Here is a 13,501-nt window from a genome sequence, read left to right on the forward strand (position 1 = left end):
GCAACTTTATTCTTGGTCTCTTAAAGGTCAGTTTTCAATATCTACATTATTTTTCTAGAAATTAATTAAGTAATAATGTAGTTATTGTGTTTTTTTTATTAATGTAAAATTATTAAAAATTTAGGCTGTTTTAAAGACTAGAAATAAAACAATTAAAAAAAGTCATCTTTCGACATTAACCTGACTATTATTTAACAGAAATCTATTAGAATTCAAAAAAGGTTTTAAGCAAAATGCGTATAATTTTAGAGCACTAGTCTTTAATCTTATTTATAACGCATTATTCATAACTGGCAGCACTATGTTGAGTTTTCTTCTGGTTCTATGACATTGTCTCCCTCGATTGAAGATACCATAGTCAATAGTTTCATGTTATATTCGTTTAGTTTTAAATCCTGTAAGAAATAAACAAATATTGTACAAAAAAAATACTACCACAAAGATTAATTAACAGAGATATATTTATTGTCTTCATTTGTTTGACGACCCCCATGGTCGAGTAGTGTGTACACCGATTTTCATGAGTACGCCACTCCGAGGTCCTGGGTTCGATTCCCGATGGAGTCGATGTAGGAAAAGTTCATTAATTTTCTATGTTGTCTTGGGTCTGGGTGTTTGTGGGGTGGAGTAGTGGTGGTACAAGTGCTTTAGCTACTTACATTGGGATCAGTGTAATGTATGTGATGTTGTCTAATATTTATTTATATTTTTTGTATATAAGTTAATCTCTATTAACAGTAAAGTTATTGTTAATAAATATAAGTTAAGTTAATAGTATATCGCGTTTTAAGATCAAACACAAAATAACAATCAAATACATTCATTAACTTAGCTACAGGACTTTTTCTTTATTTCACTAATTTACATCATCCTATAACATTATCGTAAATATTGTTACATAAATACTAGGTCAATAACGTACGGCCAAAACAGGTCAAATGTTGCCGCTCCGAACCATTCATTCATAAATTATTAACAATAATGCCGGCTGAAATCAAAGAGGACTGTGCGGGGAGCGGGTGAGCGGGTACGTCCATACTTGTTTTTACAAGTTATTGAACTAATTTATTTATTTATAACTTTATTTTAATTTCCGTGAAAATAAATTGGTTCGAAAACTTATCTTTTTTATTTTTCGTCTATTTGTTTTTTCGATAATTTTATCGGCCTTATATTAACGAGTATTAATCGTCATTTCATTTAATGTTATAACGTCGGTGCCACTCTTTATATATTATATGTTTATATGTATGTATATATTATGTGTTTTCCTATAATTTAATTCTGGTATTAATTGGCAAAGAAGGAAAACATTGTGAGGCGATGCATGTGTCGGGTAAAAATAACCCACAATTTTAATCCACGAAATACTGGAACAGTGTGGAAAAATAAGAGAGTAGCCTTAGTCCAGTCGTGGGACATTTTCAGGTTACTTTTATGTAACGATAAAGTTTTACCCTTATCAACTTAATAGTATCTTACCTGATCAGCGAGCAACTCTAACAAATCATCTTGATCTTTCTTCATTTTCTCCAACTCCTCAGTGGAATTCTTCTGACTCTCTCTAACCACATTTAGATCTCTGGTCAACTGTGTCACTTCATCTGTGAGCTGCTGTATCCTAGCCTCGTACTCGCCGATTCTAGGGTCCGGTGGTTGAACCAGGTTAGGTTGTGATTGTGGCAAGGAATTAGCAGATACTTGGGCTTTGAGTAGCGTGTTCTCGTCCTTGAGAAGAGAGTTAGCTGCCAGTGAATCATTCAAAGCGCTCTGGAAATAAATTATTGTATCAGTTTTTAATGAATAATTTTATTTGTATTATGTTATGAATCTTGAAACTCTTCATATGTATAGAAATTAATTTATTGATAAAATGATGTTTCATAATCATTAATTTAATTAAATTGTTTTTTATGTAATCTGTATTTTGCTAATATTGGTTATGGTCAACATTCATCTATTTTTTGCGGAAATGTCAGAACACCTTTGAAATAAAATATGTTTCTGTTTCCCTATCCTTATATATACTACCTAATTCGAGCAACCCTTGATAAATGTGACAGCCCCTCTCCCTGAGTCATAGTGTGACGTTATGACCATAGTCTACCACCTTTTTACCTTTCTCAGTAAATGGATTATCTAACACATTTTTTTAATGGGACTGGTAAATCTTGTAATTAAAGCATTCAAACAAACACAAAGTTTTTATGATATTAATATAGAATACTAAAAAAATGTACAACATAATTTACTGTTCACATTTTAATAAATAGAAGATAAGTAATATTTCATATAATAATGTGAATCTTGTAGGTCTTTTAGTGTAAAGATTACAAAGAAGTACAAAGTATCTTGAGAGTTATGTATAAGTGTGTACCTGCAGCGAGGCGGCTTGCCCCGCCAGTGCCTCCAGCTGTTGCAGCAGCTCGCTGAGACGGGTGTCTTGCAAGCGAATAACCTGCTTGTACTGCTGCAGGTCTGCCTCTGACGACTGCCTCTCTTCATTCACTGCATTCTCCTGTTTTATCTGTACACTCTGAATGAGAACACCTGGAAAAAACAGTATCAATTTAAATATTGAATCAAAGTCAAAATTCCTTATTCAATTTAGAAGAGTTACACATGCTTATTGGTAGTCAAATATCTCACCCAGAAGATATCAGACCCAGCGAAGAAGGTGCACGGGTCGGCAGCCCTCTGAGTAATTTGGTGCCCCCCAAAAAGAATCACACTTTAACCAAACTTAAACTTTAGGCAGCGGGGCCACCCGAGGCGCGCTATCCGAGTAGAGAGAGGCGGCGCACCTTCGAGGCTCTTGAAGAGCTTGCAGAACTCGTAGTCGACGAGCACGTCGGCGGGCGCGGCCACGCGCAGCTGCGGGTGCTTGGCGGCGCGGTTGTACAGCTCGTGGCGCGACACCTCGCCCAGCTTGGCCGTGAACGTCTCCAGCCCCACGCGCTTCAGCAGCAGCTGGCGCAGCGAGTCCGCCGAGTGGTTCGTCACCGAGTCGTCGTTGAAGTGGATACAGATGGCCAGCAGGAACGCCGACAGCCCTGGGGGCACGTATCATTGGCTTGCATGACTTTTTTGCAACAAAATATAGTAAAACATGCATTACATTACAGAGAAATATTAATATTACAACAAATATTTATAAAGCATAGCGTTCATTAGACATTTTTGAGTATACTCTATTCCAATGAGAATAGGAAAGAACCAAAACAAACTGTACTTTTCAATATCACAAGTGTTTTGTTGATAAGTCCGCTATATGATGTACTACATAAGTATAGACAAAAAATCAATTCATTTTAAAGAAATAAAAAAATCTAAAAATATAGATCAGTTTTATGCAAAGCAATACTTAATTTATAGTTTTGAAAATAATACAAGACTAAGATATTATTCGGAATTATCAAAAGATTTTTTCTTATGACCTGGCTTTGTTTAAGCGAACTGTAATTGTAACCGATTTCATATTTAAGACCTTTTGCTTTTGCCTACTGACTTTTGATTTGCCTCATTGAACATTACTTTTTCAGTTTGAAGACAGATAAGATAAAATGTTATTTCAATTACATTTTTTTTTTTTTTTTCAAACAATATAATGCTTATAAATTTATTTCAAAGTCATAGTCGTTTTAGATATAAGATAAAGTAAGAGTTTCTTTAAAAACTATACAAAATTATATTTATTCAAAACCTTAGTATTATACAATACGTCATATGTCTTGAAAATGCCTCTTTATTATTGAAACATACAATGTTTCTTTTTATTAATGAGGGAATAGAAATCTATTCATATAAATAAAATTGTGAGTGTGTTTCTATAACTTGTCGCTGAAAATAACTACCTCTTTATAAGTTAATTACGGCTATTTTCGAATTACAACGATCCAAATCAAAACTAACGACCCAATGTTTATTTAAGACTAATAATGCTGCTACCTAAAAATTTGAATATGTACCTTACCTGCAATTTATATAAAATTTATTTAAAAAATAACATAAAATTACGTAAAACCAATAAAATATATCGTTCCTTAGCATTCATTACCCATTCACTCAGTAATTTTTTCCTCACTAGTGTAACTAAAACGTCATGTCAATTCAAGGTCAAAGTTGTTTATTTACATTCTCTCCCATTCCCATTGGAATAGAGTATATATTTCTTACAGGCATTTTGACTCGATCTATTCTTGATGTATTGATGACTACCTAGTGGATGTTCGGCTATATGGACATTTCGTCATATATATTTAACGAGCAAAACCGTCGGCAGAAGTTGTCTGCTTTCTACTAAAACTCGACTCGAAAACGCTCTGCACCTTTTGGTACAAGTACTACGTGTATCGGTTCAGTATTTTTTCAATTAGGTGACACAAAAAAAAACCTTTTATTTATTTATATAGGTTATTGAAATAGTGAGGCCACTTTTACTTTTTACTTTAGCCTTCCTCATTATTAATAGCACTGATTATTACATATCTGAATCTGAGACGCCTTTCGTGTTTGCCGTTTCACTGGCCCACTCGCCTTTCGACAAAGCTAACACGTCCAAGTTGCTACGTAAAGGTGTGTATGTGTACGCGTACGTGGGGTCGAGGCTCACCCTGCAGCAGGCAGTCGTTGTCGTCGTGCTCGTTGCAGCTCGTGTGGTTGACGAGGCAGGCGACGGCCCCGTTGGCGCGCAGGAAGCAGCCTACGGCGGCCGGGCAATGCGCCGTCCACTGCGCCAGCAGCATCAGCAGCGCCACCTGCGCGCATTGTGACTCATTTAAGCTTATCTCAGTGGCTACATTTCAGTACAAGTTGAAAGATCAACCTTTTTCTAATATGATATCATTGTAGCAGACGTTCTTGTAGCAAAGATTACATTACCCTTAGTAACCCTCAGTAACTTCAAGAGTGCAGCGTTTTGAATATGCAAAAATAGTCCCATTTGTTTCACCCTGACCCTATATATCTGTTTCGTGATATTTTAAGTCTAAAAACATGATCAAATCTTTTATACGACGAATGTTTATTTCATATTTTTGTAGCATACGTAGCTCGGTTGACTGAATCAAATAGATTCGTATTTATTTGAGCTTTACTTTTGCATATATCTAACATGTGAAATAATTTATCAAATCGTTGCCCAGTTCCCTAACCGTTGGTTGTAATTTAGTCAAACTAGCTAAATAATACAAAAAAAAAACAATTATCTGTATTATTATACTAAATCATTATAAACGAGGTCGGAATATGTATATCCAATTCCCAATGCCCTTAATATTCGCCAAGGCGAGAATTGAAGATCGAAGTTGAACTGGCAAAGTTCGCGAGAGCGCTTAACATCCTCTATCGCGATTTGGTTAAACGACAAAGATTTCAATGGTACTTTGTTGTAATTATTTTTATATTGTAGTTGTCTATGACCACGAACGACTAGTATATGGTGAGTGGTCACATTCGTCCCGATACTGGTACTGTAAGAAGTACACACATTTACAATGTCACTGCACCCCAGCTATGATACCTCAGACGTTCCCCTTGTACCTATAATTACACTAAAGAATATAGACTAAAAATATTGCCATCTCTTTCTTGTGTGTGGGATCATTTTGGGTTAGAAACTATATTATAAGCAAAATATAGAGCAAGTACCAAGTAAATCGGGTAATCTCACGACAAGTCTTCAAAACATCTCTCATTCGTGATGTGGATCGTCTTACTTTTTATTGTCTACAAAATTAAGAGACTCGCGTTGACTTACCTTTGACTGTAACTTGGTCGTTTGTTGCAACAACAACGTACACTGGTGCAACAACGATACAGGGGTACTTCCGATGTTGGTAGCAAGTAGCACCCTCAACAGCTGCTCTTTCTGAGTCGTGTTGTCTATGAGAGCGTGCATGAGGGCAACCGCTGAGAACCAGTTGGAGAGGAGATCGGACGAAAAGAGGCCTCCGCAAAGGATCTGCCCGCTGGTGAGGCTGGACACGTCAGTGGAAGACGGCAGGAGAGTTTGGACCAGGTTCGCTTGGCTGACCTCGTTGCGGTAGAGGTAGCATTGGAAGCAGTAGAGTACAGCGCACCTTTTTTGAAATACCATACTTATTTATAATCAGTTGAAACTACACAAGATTTAAGAGTTTTCCAGTCAAATAAGATTAAGAATACATTCTGTAAGTAGTACTGTACTATGTTGTTCTATGAATTACTATCAACTTTATCACACGCAGATTTCTATTCCTTTTGTATTTTGACATTCTTACCTTAGTGGAAACGGTTGCTTCTCGTTGACCATCGACATAAGGAGCACTATGATGGCCGGCCGCGGCGGGTACGAGGGAGCGATCACGGTCCCGATAAACTCCTGGTTGGTCGCGTCTCCTCTGACCACTTCGCCCACGGTGTTTATAGTTTCCGTTAAGATATCCGCCGGGACGCCGCTTGCCATTAGAATGTTACACAACGAATTCAAAAGTCCCACATTGTTCATTATCTTTTGACAGTTTGAAACGATCTGAGCGGAGTTGCTCGGAGACACCAATGTCCTGACCAGTTGCAGCATGCAGTGTACGTTTGACACTTTCTGTGGAGACCAGCCGGCTTCTTCGGAGTTGTCGGGAATGTTGAACATTGGAAGCATCTTCTGTATGTAACTACCCTCTTTGAAAAAGTTAATATTACTGCTGTTATTTTTCAACAAATTCAGCATAAGCAAAAGACAATCTTCGACTATTATTCCACCATCAGAGTAACCTTCGGTGCACAATATTTCGAAGAGTCTGTCGAATGCGTTTTCGAAAGCGACTATTTTCTGAATATTGGCATTGCCTTTTGTTAATTTAATTAGTAATAGAAGAGTTTCATTTCTGATCACCTCTCTATTATCTGATAGAAGATCCATCATTTTAGATACACCCATCGGTTTGTCGAGAATAATTTCCTGTATATCTTTAGTCCTATTGGTTAATAGAGATATTAAAAGCTGTACAGTAGAGAGTCTGACTCGAAAATCATATTCGTCTAAGAGGTCTAGAAGTAGTTGTATATTATGTGGATCCTTTATAAACATTTCTGTGAATTGATCACCAATATTCATTGGTATGTGAGGCTTGTCCTCCTCCTCTTCGAATTGTGAAGGTGACACAATATTGTTGAGAGTGTCCAGTGCATAGTTAACTGTTTCATTGTCAGCCTTGTCAAGTTCTAAAATCTGTAAATATGAAATTATACATAAAGCTAGAGATATACCAAAACAGGCATTTGTAAGTTATTTAAGCATATATTGAATTGAGTTTAATACAAGTTTTATAATATTTTATTCTATTCAGTATAAATTTATAGTTATTGTTACAAATAATGCAATACTAACATTGGCTTAAGTGTTGTGTACATTTGTAATAAACAACATATATATAATATGTCTGAAATTAAAAAAAAAACATTTTTTTAAACCTGTCTCAATGTGTCGAGGCCCTGAGCACCAACTTCTAGGCGGTACTTCCTGGACATGGCCTTCAATGCCCTGCAAGCATCTCTGCGATCTTCAAGCAAAGTAGAATTACTTGCTCGTTCCACAAGCCTTTCCACCTGTTAAAATATCAAATTACACATATACAAAATGACTTTTAATTGTGAGCAGAGATGACTCAATGTTGCCTTATAGTATGTGATCACCTCTCAGATAGATAGAATATATAAATAGATATGCCACCAATTTTAAGTAAACATTAATACAAACCTAAGGTCACATTTTTGATGAATTTGGAAATTTAAGAGAAATCATATCACCATACATGTAGAAAATGTAATAGTTGATGTGTAGTTTGAACAAAGTCTCTTTCAAATTCTTCGATAAATACACAATTCCTCATGAGACTGGGATGATCAAAGTTTTGTTAAATCTACATAAGGCAGCACTAACAACTGGCTGGGCCCCCTTAAACAGCAGATAACTCTCACACCAGTAGGCCAAGAATGATATAGATTTCTCACAATTAAGATTTTACTGAGATGAATCAGTTGTTGTTCTCTTATATGAAACAATTATTTTCAATTAAATTAAATTTTATATAAGCTGTGTGACAATTTATAAAACAATTAATTCATATATTTATTATTTTTTTTATTATTTACTTACTTATCGAGCTGAAGCAGTTTCATGTTCAGACATCTAAGGAAGTTAAATCATCAAACAAAATCACATAGACAAGCAATAAGTTTGCAGTGACACACAAAAATACCATCTACACCCACGTTGTTAAATGCTGAAATATATTTACTGCTAAGTTTATAAATAGGTCAATTAATTCTTAATACTGAAAATATCTGAAAATCGTCACCGTTTCAGCAACCGACGGCTGTTGTCCAGGTTCAGGTGCACCGAGCACCGTTTTTAGTCCACTTTTTAAGAAATCCATTTTGTACGAGTGTCTCCCACTATTGGCTATCGTTTTATTTTGTTATTCTAAGTGAAACATATCGATATATTAGAAAAACCACAGCAATATTTATTTCAACGACACGTCAGGGTATAACTAAATTGACAATTATATAGTTGTCAGTGGATATCAATGACATATTGTGAATTATTATTATTCTGTGATTATGGAATCGAATATTCGATACAAATAATAACATTAAGTCATAACAAATATATTAATTAAATTATTCATTATTTGCCAAAAGATTAAGATATCTGGATTTAACTACTGTGTTTTTGGGAAAAACATGGCGTTTTAAAATAAAGATTAAGAATATAGTATATTATATTGTAGTAACATTATTTTTTCAATTGAATTGAGCCAATCAAAATTAGGTTAATTAAAATTTGAAGTCCTTTTTTACTTCAGTATGTTACTTAAAATATTATTATAAAATATTTTAGGAGGATAAAAATGGATCATTCGTAACTTTTATAGTACGTATTAAATGAAAAACCTATAGTGATTTAATTGATATAGTAAATTTCTAAAATAAAATCATTATATAATTACTTAACATATTTTTTAAGTAAGATTTTGTTAATCACAATCAAATACTATCGATGTTAGTACACAAAATAATCGAATCGTTGTTAAATTGACATCCATCTCAATTGGCTCAATCAATTCACAATTGTCAACTCATTAATCAATGTCAACAAATAAATTCGAATTGTTATTGTTTTGAGTTCGTAATTTGTTGCACAAAATACGAATTACTGCCAATAGTTGATTAGATTTTAGCGATTATATCTTGAGAACTAACGATACGCAATATTATAATGGCTACAGATTTAAGTGCTAGTTTTAATGAACAATACATCAATATTAATACGAAGCTGAAAAAGTACGGCTAAGAGTTTAAGTGCTGTAATCATTTAATTGTAGGTAATATTTACGTATTCTATGTTTACAGGAGGTTCATGCGTAAGCCAAATATATCTGAGGCTACAAATGAATTCATAGCTCTGGCGATACAATGTGAACACTTAGAGCAGCCAGCGTTTGCTGGTCAAACGTACATTGGAGCGGCAAAGTGTGAAGCATCAGCAGGAAATTTCCTGGGAGAAGCTGAACAGTATGTTGCCGCAGCTAGACAATTTATGAAAGCTGAAAAAAAACTAGCAGCCTTGAAATTCTACAGTCCAGATAGAGAGAACTTGGAGGTGAATTAGTTTGAATAGCTTTTATTTACCTAATTTCTTTGATTAACACTTGAACAATAAAGTACAAAAAATTGCTTTTATTATTATGATTAATATATATTTAATAGTATATATTTATGGATTAAAGTTTGAAAATATAATAATATCTTTCAGGCAGCTATAGGTTGCTATATGCAAGCTCTAACCAAATATCCAGCAAAGTCTGCCATCCGCACATCAATACTATTAGAATTGGCTAATGAGCTCATAGAACTGGACCATAAACATGAGGCCTTGGCGTATTATGAGCAAGCAGTTGATATAATTGAAGACAGCACAATGAAATTAATGTGCATGAGGAATTTAGTGAACTTACTCATCAAGTGTGGTATGGTTTATATAAACTGTTTTTTTTTCTAAATAATAAAGTTAAATCACTTTATGAGACTACCATAGAACAAATTTAAAAATGTAAATTAAATAATTTTGTTGATCAAAATTTAAATTATGCTACCATCATACCAAGTTCTTACTTTTTATGACACTATTTTATAGTACCATTAATTATTTAACTGAAGAATCTCATTACCATTTTACAAACTGGTTCTTAATAATAATATAAATAAATTAACCTAATTGTTTCACTTTTAGGAAAATATGATATAGCACTGGAGACTGCAAACAAAGTTTGCGATTCTAATATTTACATCCCTGATGGTATTTTGACAGAGTAAGTTAAAGATAAGTTGTAAGTTTAATTAAACAATCATATTTTTTCTTAGTACTTAATTATATGTATTAAAATCCTCCTGAAACCTACATGTTTATGGTAGAAACGAAATAAGCCAACAGATGATCACTGTTTGCTGCATCCCATTATTGATTGATGTTGCACTTAACAATATATAATTCTCAATCTCTTGCCTTTTTGGTAACATGGAGGAGAAGAGTTGACTAGGTGGGTTTTACTCCATTCTACTAGAACAATCTGGTATAATATTTATGTAATAAATTTGCCTAGGATTGATCACTCAGTCAGTGGTAAATTTTACATATATTTTTATTTACAGGCTACAAGTCAGCAGAGTTCTTTTGGTCCTTTTAGTGGATCCTGACAAAGATACAAAATCTGTATCATTAAAACAAATGTTGGATAATTTGCTGTATGATGAAGATAGTGATGGTAATTACAGAATTTAATAGAATTTGTGCACATTTAAATCTTGTGCAATCAACGTGATACTCTGAAAATATCAATTATATTTTTTTTCCAGCCATTCCATTCAACATTGATTTAAGGTTAAAACTACAGTCTATTATTATCTCCAGCAGCTGTATGGATCAACAATCTCTGATTAGTATAGCTTCTGACATTAAACCATATTTTACCATGGAACAGAGAGAGTTGCTGGAAACTATTATTGAAAAGAAGTCTGAATGATAATGCAAAGCAGATGTTTCTCTTATTGTAATAAATAATAATGTTGCATAAGATCTTATAATTTGCAACTACTACTTTGATTCTTTAAAGTATTGTTTATTGTTGTTTTTCATATACTATTTAATTTTAATTTAAAAAAACTCTTAAGATTCAGAGGAAATAAACAATGAAAAACTCAGCTAGTTTAGTCACTTTATTTGATACCATTCCTTTTTTTGTCTTTTTCTAGTTTTATGCACCATTTTTCTTCTCTCTTAAAGTGTTTCTAAAAACAACACTTATAATATTTTATTTCAAGATACATAATGAATGGAACTATTAAGATTTTTTATCTATGTCACTACTACTTATATCCCCATGATTTTTAAGTATAGCAACATCTATTACATCACCAAAGTTGACTTTTTTATCAATCAGACAATTGTCAACCTTGAGTTCATTGCCAAAGTTGGCAGAAATATCAACAATTTCATTATCTTTAGAACGTGACCACATTTCATCGAATTCATCATCTTCCTCATCACTGTTGTCACTTTTTCCTTTCTTGGTTTCACTGGTTTTTTGCCAGCAATACTCAAATGGGTAGCTGATATTCCTGTTGTCATCTGGAGCTATCTCGAAACGAGAAGATAAGGAATTGTAGGTGGTATGCACACCTTCCAGCATATTGACATCAACCTCTTCAAATCCAGTGATAGACTTGAATAAATCTTCAGCTGTGATAATGTCTGAAACTCCTTTCCTTTCGAAGAACTGTACAAAAAAAACAAAATTAAAAGATATTGCTTAACATAATTGAATTTAATATTAAGTTTATTACTTACATTGATAATATTACGGCAGTCCCTCAAGAGAAATTCTAGACCATTAGGATGATCTGGCTGCACTGACTGGGACACATCTATAAACCAACATTTATTTTCCCACCAAAGAATATTGTATTCCGACAAATCTGCATGCACTAAGTGCCCAACCTTGTATAATTTATGCATGGCCTCTATAACTTCATTGTAAACACTGGGCCACTTATCTGGCTTCATAATAACATCTCTCAGTTTTGGTGCAGGTTTATTATCTTTACCAATAAAAGACATCACAAGTATATGCTTCTTCAAGCAAACCATTTCAGGGCAGTTTAAACCAATCTTCTGTATTCTCATCATGTTATGCATCTCTTTCTCTGCCCACATATGTACAATTTTCCTTGGATTCTGCTTAGAAAAGCGATCCTTAAATCTATAGTCTGCTTCTATATATTTGTCACGAGTTTTGAACTCATTTAGAGTAGTCTTAAAGACTTTAATTGCACATTCTTTAGGTAAAACCATCTCTGGGTATGACTGATCACTATTAGCGTGCAACACAACTGATTCTTTACCAGTTGATATAACACCATTAATGTCTTCTAACATACCATTATTGATAAGCTTAAAAAGAATAAGTCTTGTTGCTTCATCAAGACCCATTTCGGCAGTGGCTTGGCTCTCTTTTCTGTCCAACATCTTGTGTTTACGAGCTTGGTTCCAACGAGTATGCTCTTTCAATTGGTTAAACACAGAATTTGATAGTTTCATGTCGAATCCGGCACCATCGCCTGTGCATACTTCAGGTGGAAATGCCATTACTTTGCAAGCATTTCTCCTCCCATTAATAGTGCTATCATGTTTGGTGACCATCTCACCATCTTTCATAATATATCCTCGCTTAGGAAGGCTGGCGAACTCTTTCTCGTTTGTTTCAAATCGATCCCAATCTTTTTTATGAGAGAAACCAACATCCTCGTCGTCAGATTCAGAGTCGTATACTAAATGTTCAGGAACATTGCGATAATTATCAAAGGATACAGATACCTTAGCGTCTCCATTTCGCTTTTTTTCAACTCTTTTTATTTCGTCATCATATTCTTTATCGAACTGACATTGCAAAACTTTTGCAATAATAGCATCTGAATCGCAATACTCTTTCACATTAGACTCCTCTATTTGCCGTATAATATCAGGTGAGAGTTCTGTAGATTCTACACTAAAATGGTTATCTGATATTTGCTCAGCAAACTTTATCTCCTCTTTAACCTGCAGACCCTTAGCATATTCCTCTGACATAATATCAGACAAGTTTTGCGTATCAGAGGGCACAGAAACTTTCTTCCAGGGATTCGACATCTTAAATAAATTAAAAGTATATCACAGTTTTAAAATAGTTGTTAAAATAAATATATATTTAGATTTGTACGTAATTAAAATTTTATTTCACAATATTGTGTATAGTTCACTTCAATCAAAGCAATTTTATTTTCACCACAGATAAAGAAAAATATAGAATTAGTAGATATCTGTCAAATTAATTGAGTTGAAGTATTATAGGACAGATTAAAAATATTGAAAATTGTAAAATAAGTATTATTCCGTATTAACAATTAAAGTATTTTAAATATTATC

At 33.9% G+C, this 13,501-nt stretch overlaps 3 protein-coding genes across 3 annotated transcripts; 1 reads left to right on the plus strand and 2 right to left on the minus strand.

The window, feature by feature from the left end:
- Positions 1-242: 242 nt before the first annotated feature.
- On the minus strand, positions 243-8,557 carry LOC113404316 (general vesicular transport factor p115). The gene is made up of 9 exons (XM_026645181.2): positions 8,337-8,557; positions 7,450-7,584; positions 6,261-7,207; positions 5,759-6,080; positions 4,613-4,757; positions 2,805-3,053; positions 2,378-2,550; positions 1,483-1,770; positions 243-395 (listed from the first exon to the last, which is right to left on the minus strand). Exons 1-9 carry the CDS (start codon positions 8,412-8,414, stop codon positions 300-302), a joined length of 2,433 nt encoding a protein of 810 aa, XP_026500966.1. The 5' UTR covers positions 8,415-8,557; the 3' UTR covers positions 243-299.
- A 607-nt stretch (positions 8,558-9,164) lies between these two features.
- LOC113404378 (40-kDa huntingtin-associated protein) lies at positions 9,165-11,182 on the plus strand. The gene is made up of 6 exons (XM_064217450.1): positions 9,165-9,324; positions 9,394-9,643; positions 9,797-10,010; positions 10,274-10,352; positions 10,693-10,805; positions 10,897-11,182. The coding sequence occupies exons 1-6, from the start codon at positions 9,260-9,262 to the stop codon at positions 11,061-11,063; spliced, it is 888 nt and encodes a 295-aa protein (XP_064073520.1). The 5' UTR covers positions 9,165-9,259; the 3' UTR covers positions 11,064-11,182.
- Positions 11,183-11,238: 56 nt separating this feature from the next.
- Positions 11,239-13,380, minus strand: LOC113404376 (serine/threonine-protein kinase RIO3). Its single transcript, XM_026645247.2, has 2 exons — positions 11,888-13,380; positions 11,239-11,816 (listed from the first exon to the last, which is right to left on the minus strand). Exons 1-2 carry the CDS (start codon positions 13,223-13,225, stop codon positions 11,382-11,384), a joined length of 1,773 nt encoding a protein of 590 aa, XP_026501032.2. The 5' UTR covers positions 13,226-13,380; the 3' UTR covers positions 11,239-11,381.
- Positions 13,381-13,501: the final 121 nt, after the last annotated feature.

The sequence above is a fragment of the Vanessa tameamea genome, chromosome 17 (genome assembly GCF_037043105.1).
Source record: "Vanessa tameamea isolate UH-Manoa-2023 chromosome 17, ilVanTame1 primary haplotype, whole genome shotgun sequence".
In the NCBI taxonomy this organism is placed as follows: domain Eukaryota; kingdom Metazoa; phylum Arthropoda; class Insecta; order Lepidoptera; family Nymphalidae; genus Vanessa; species Vanessa tameamea.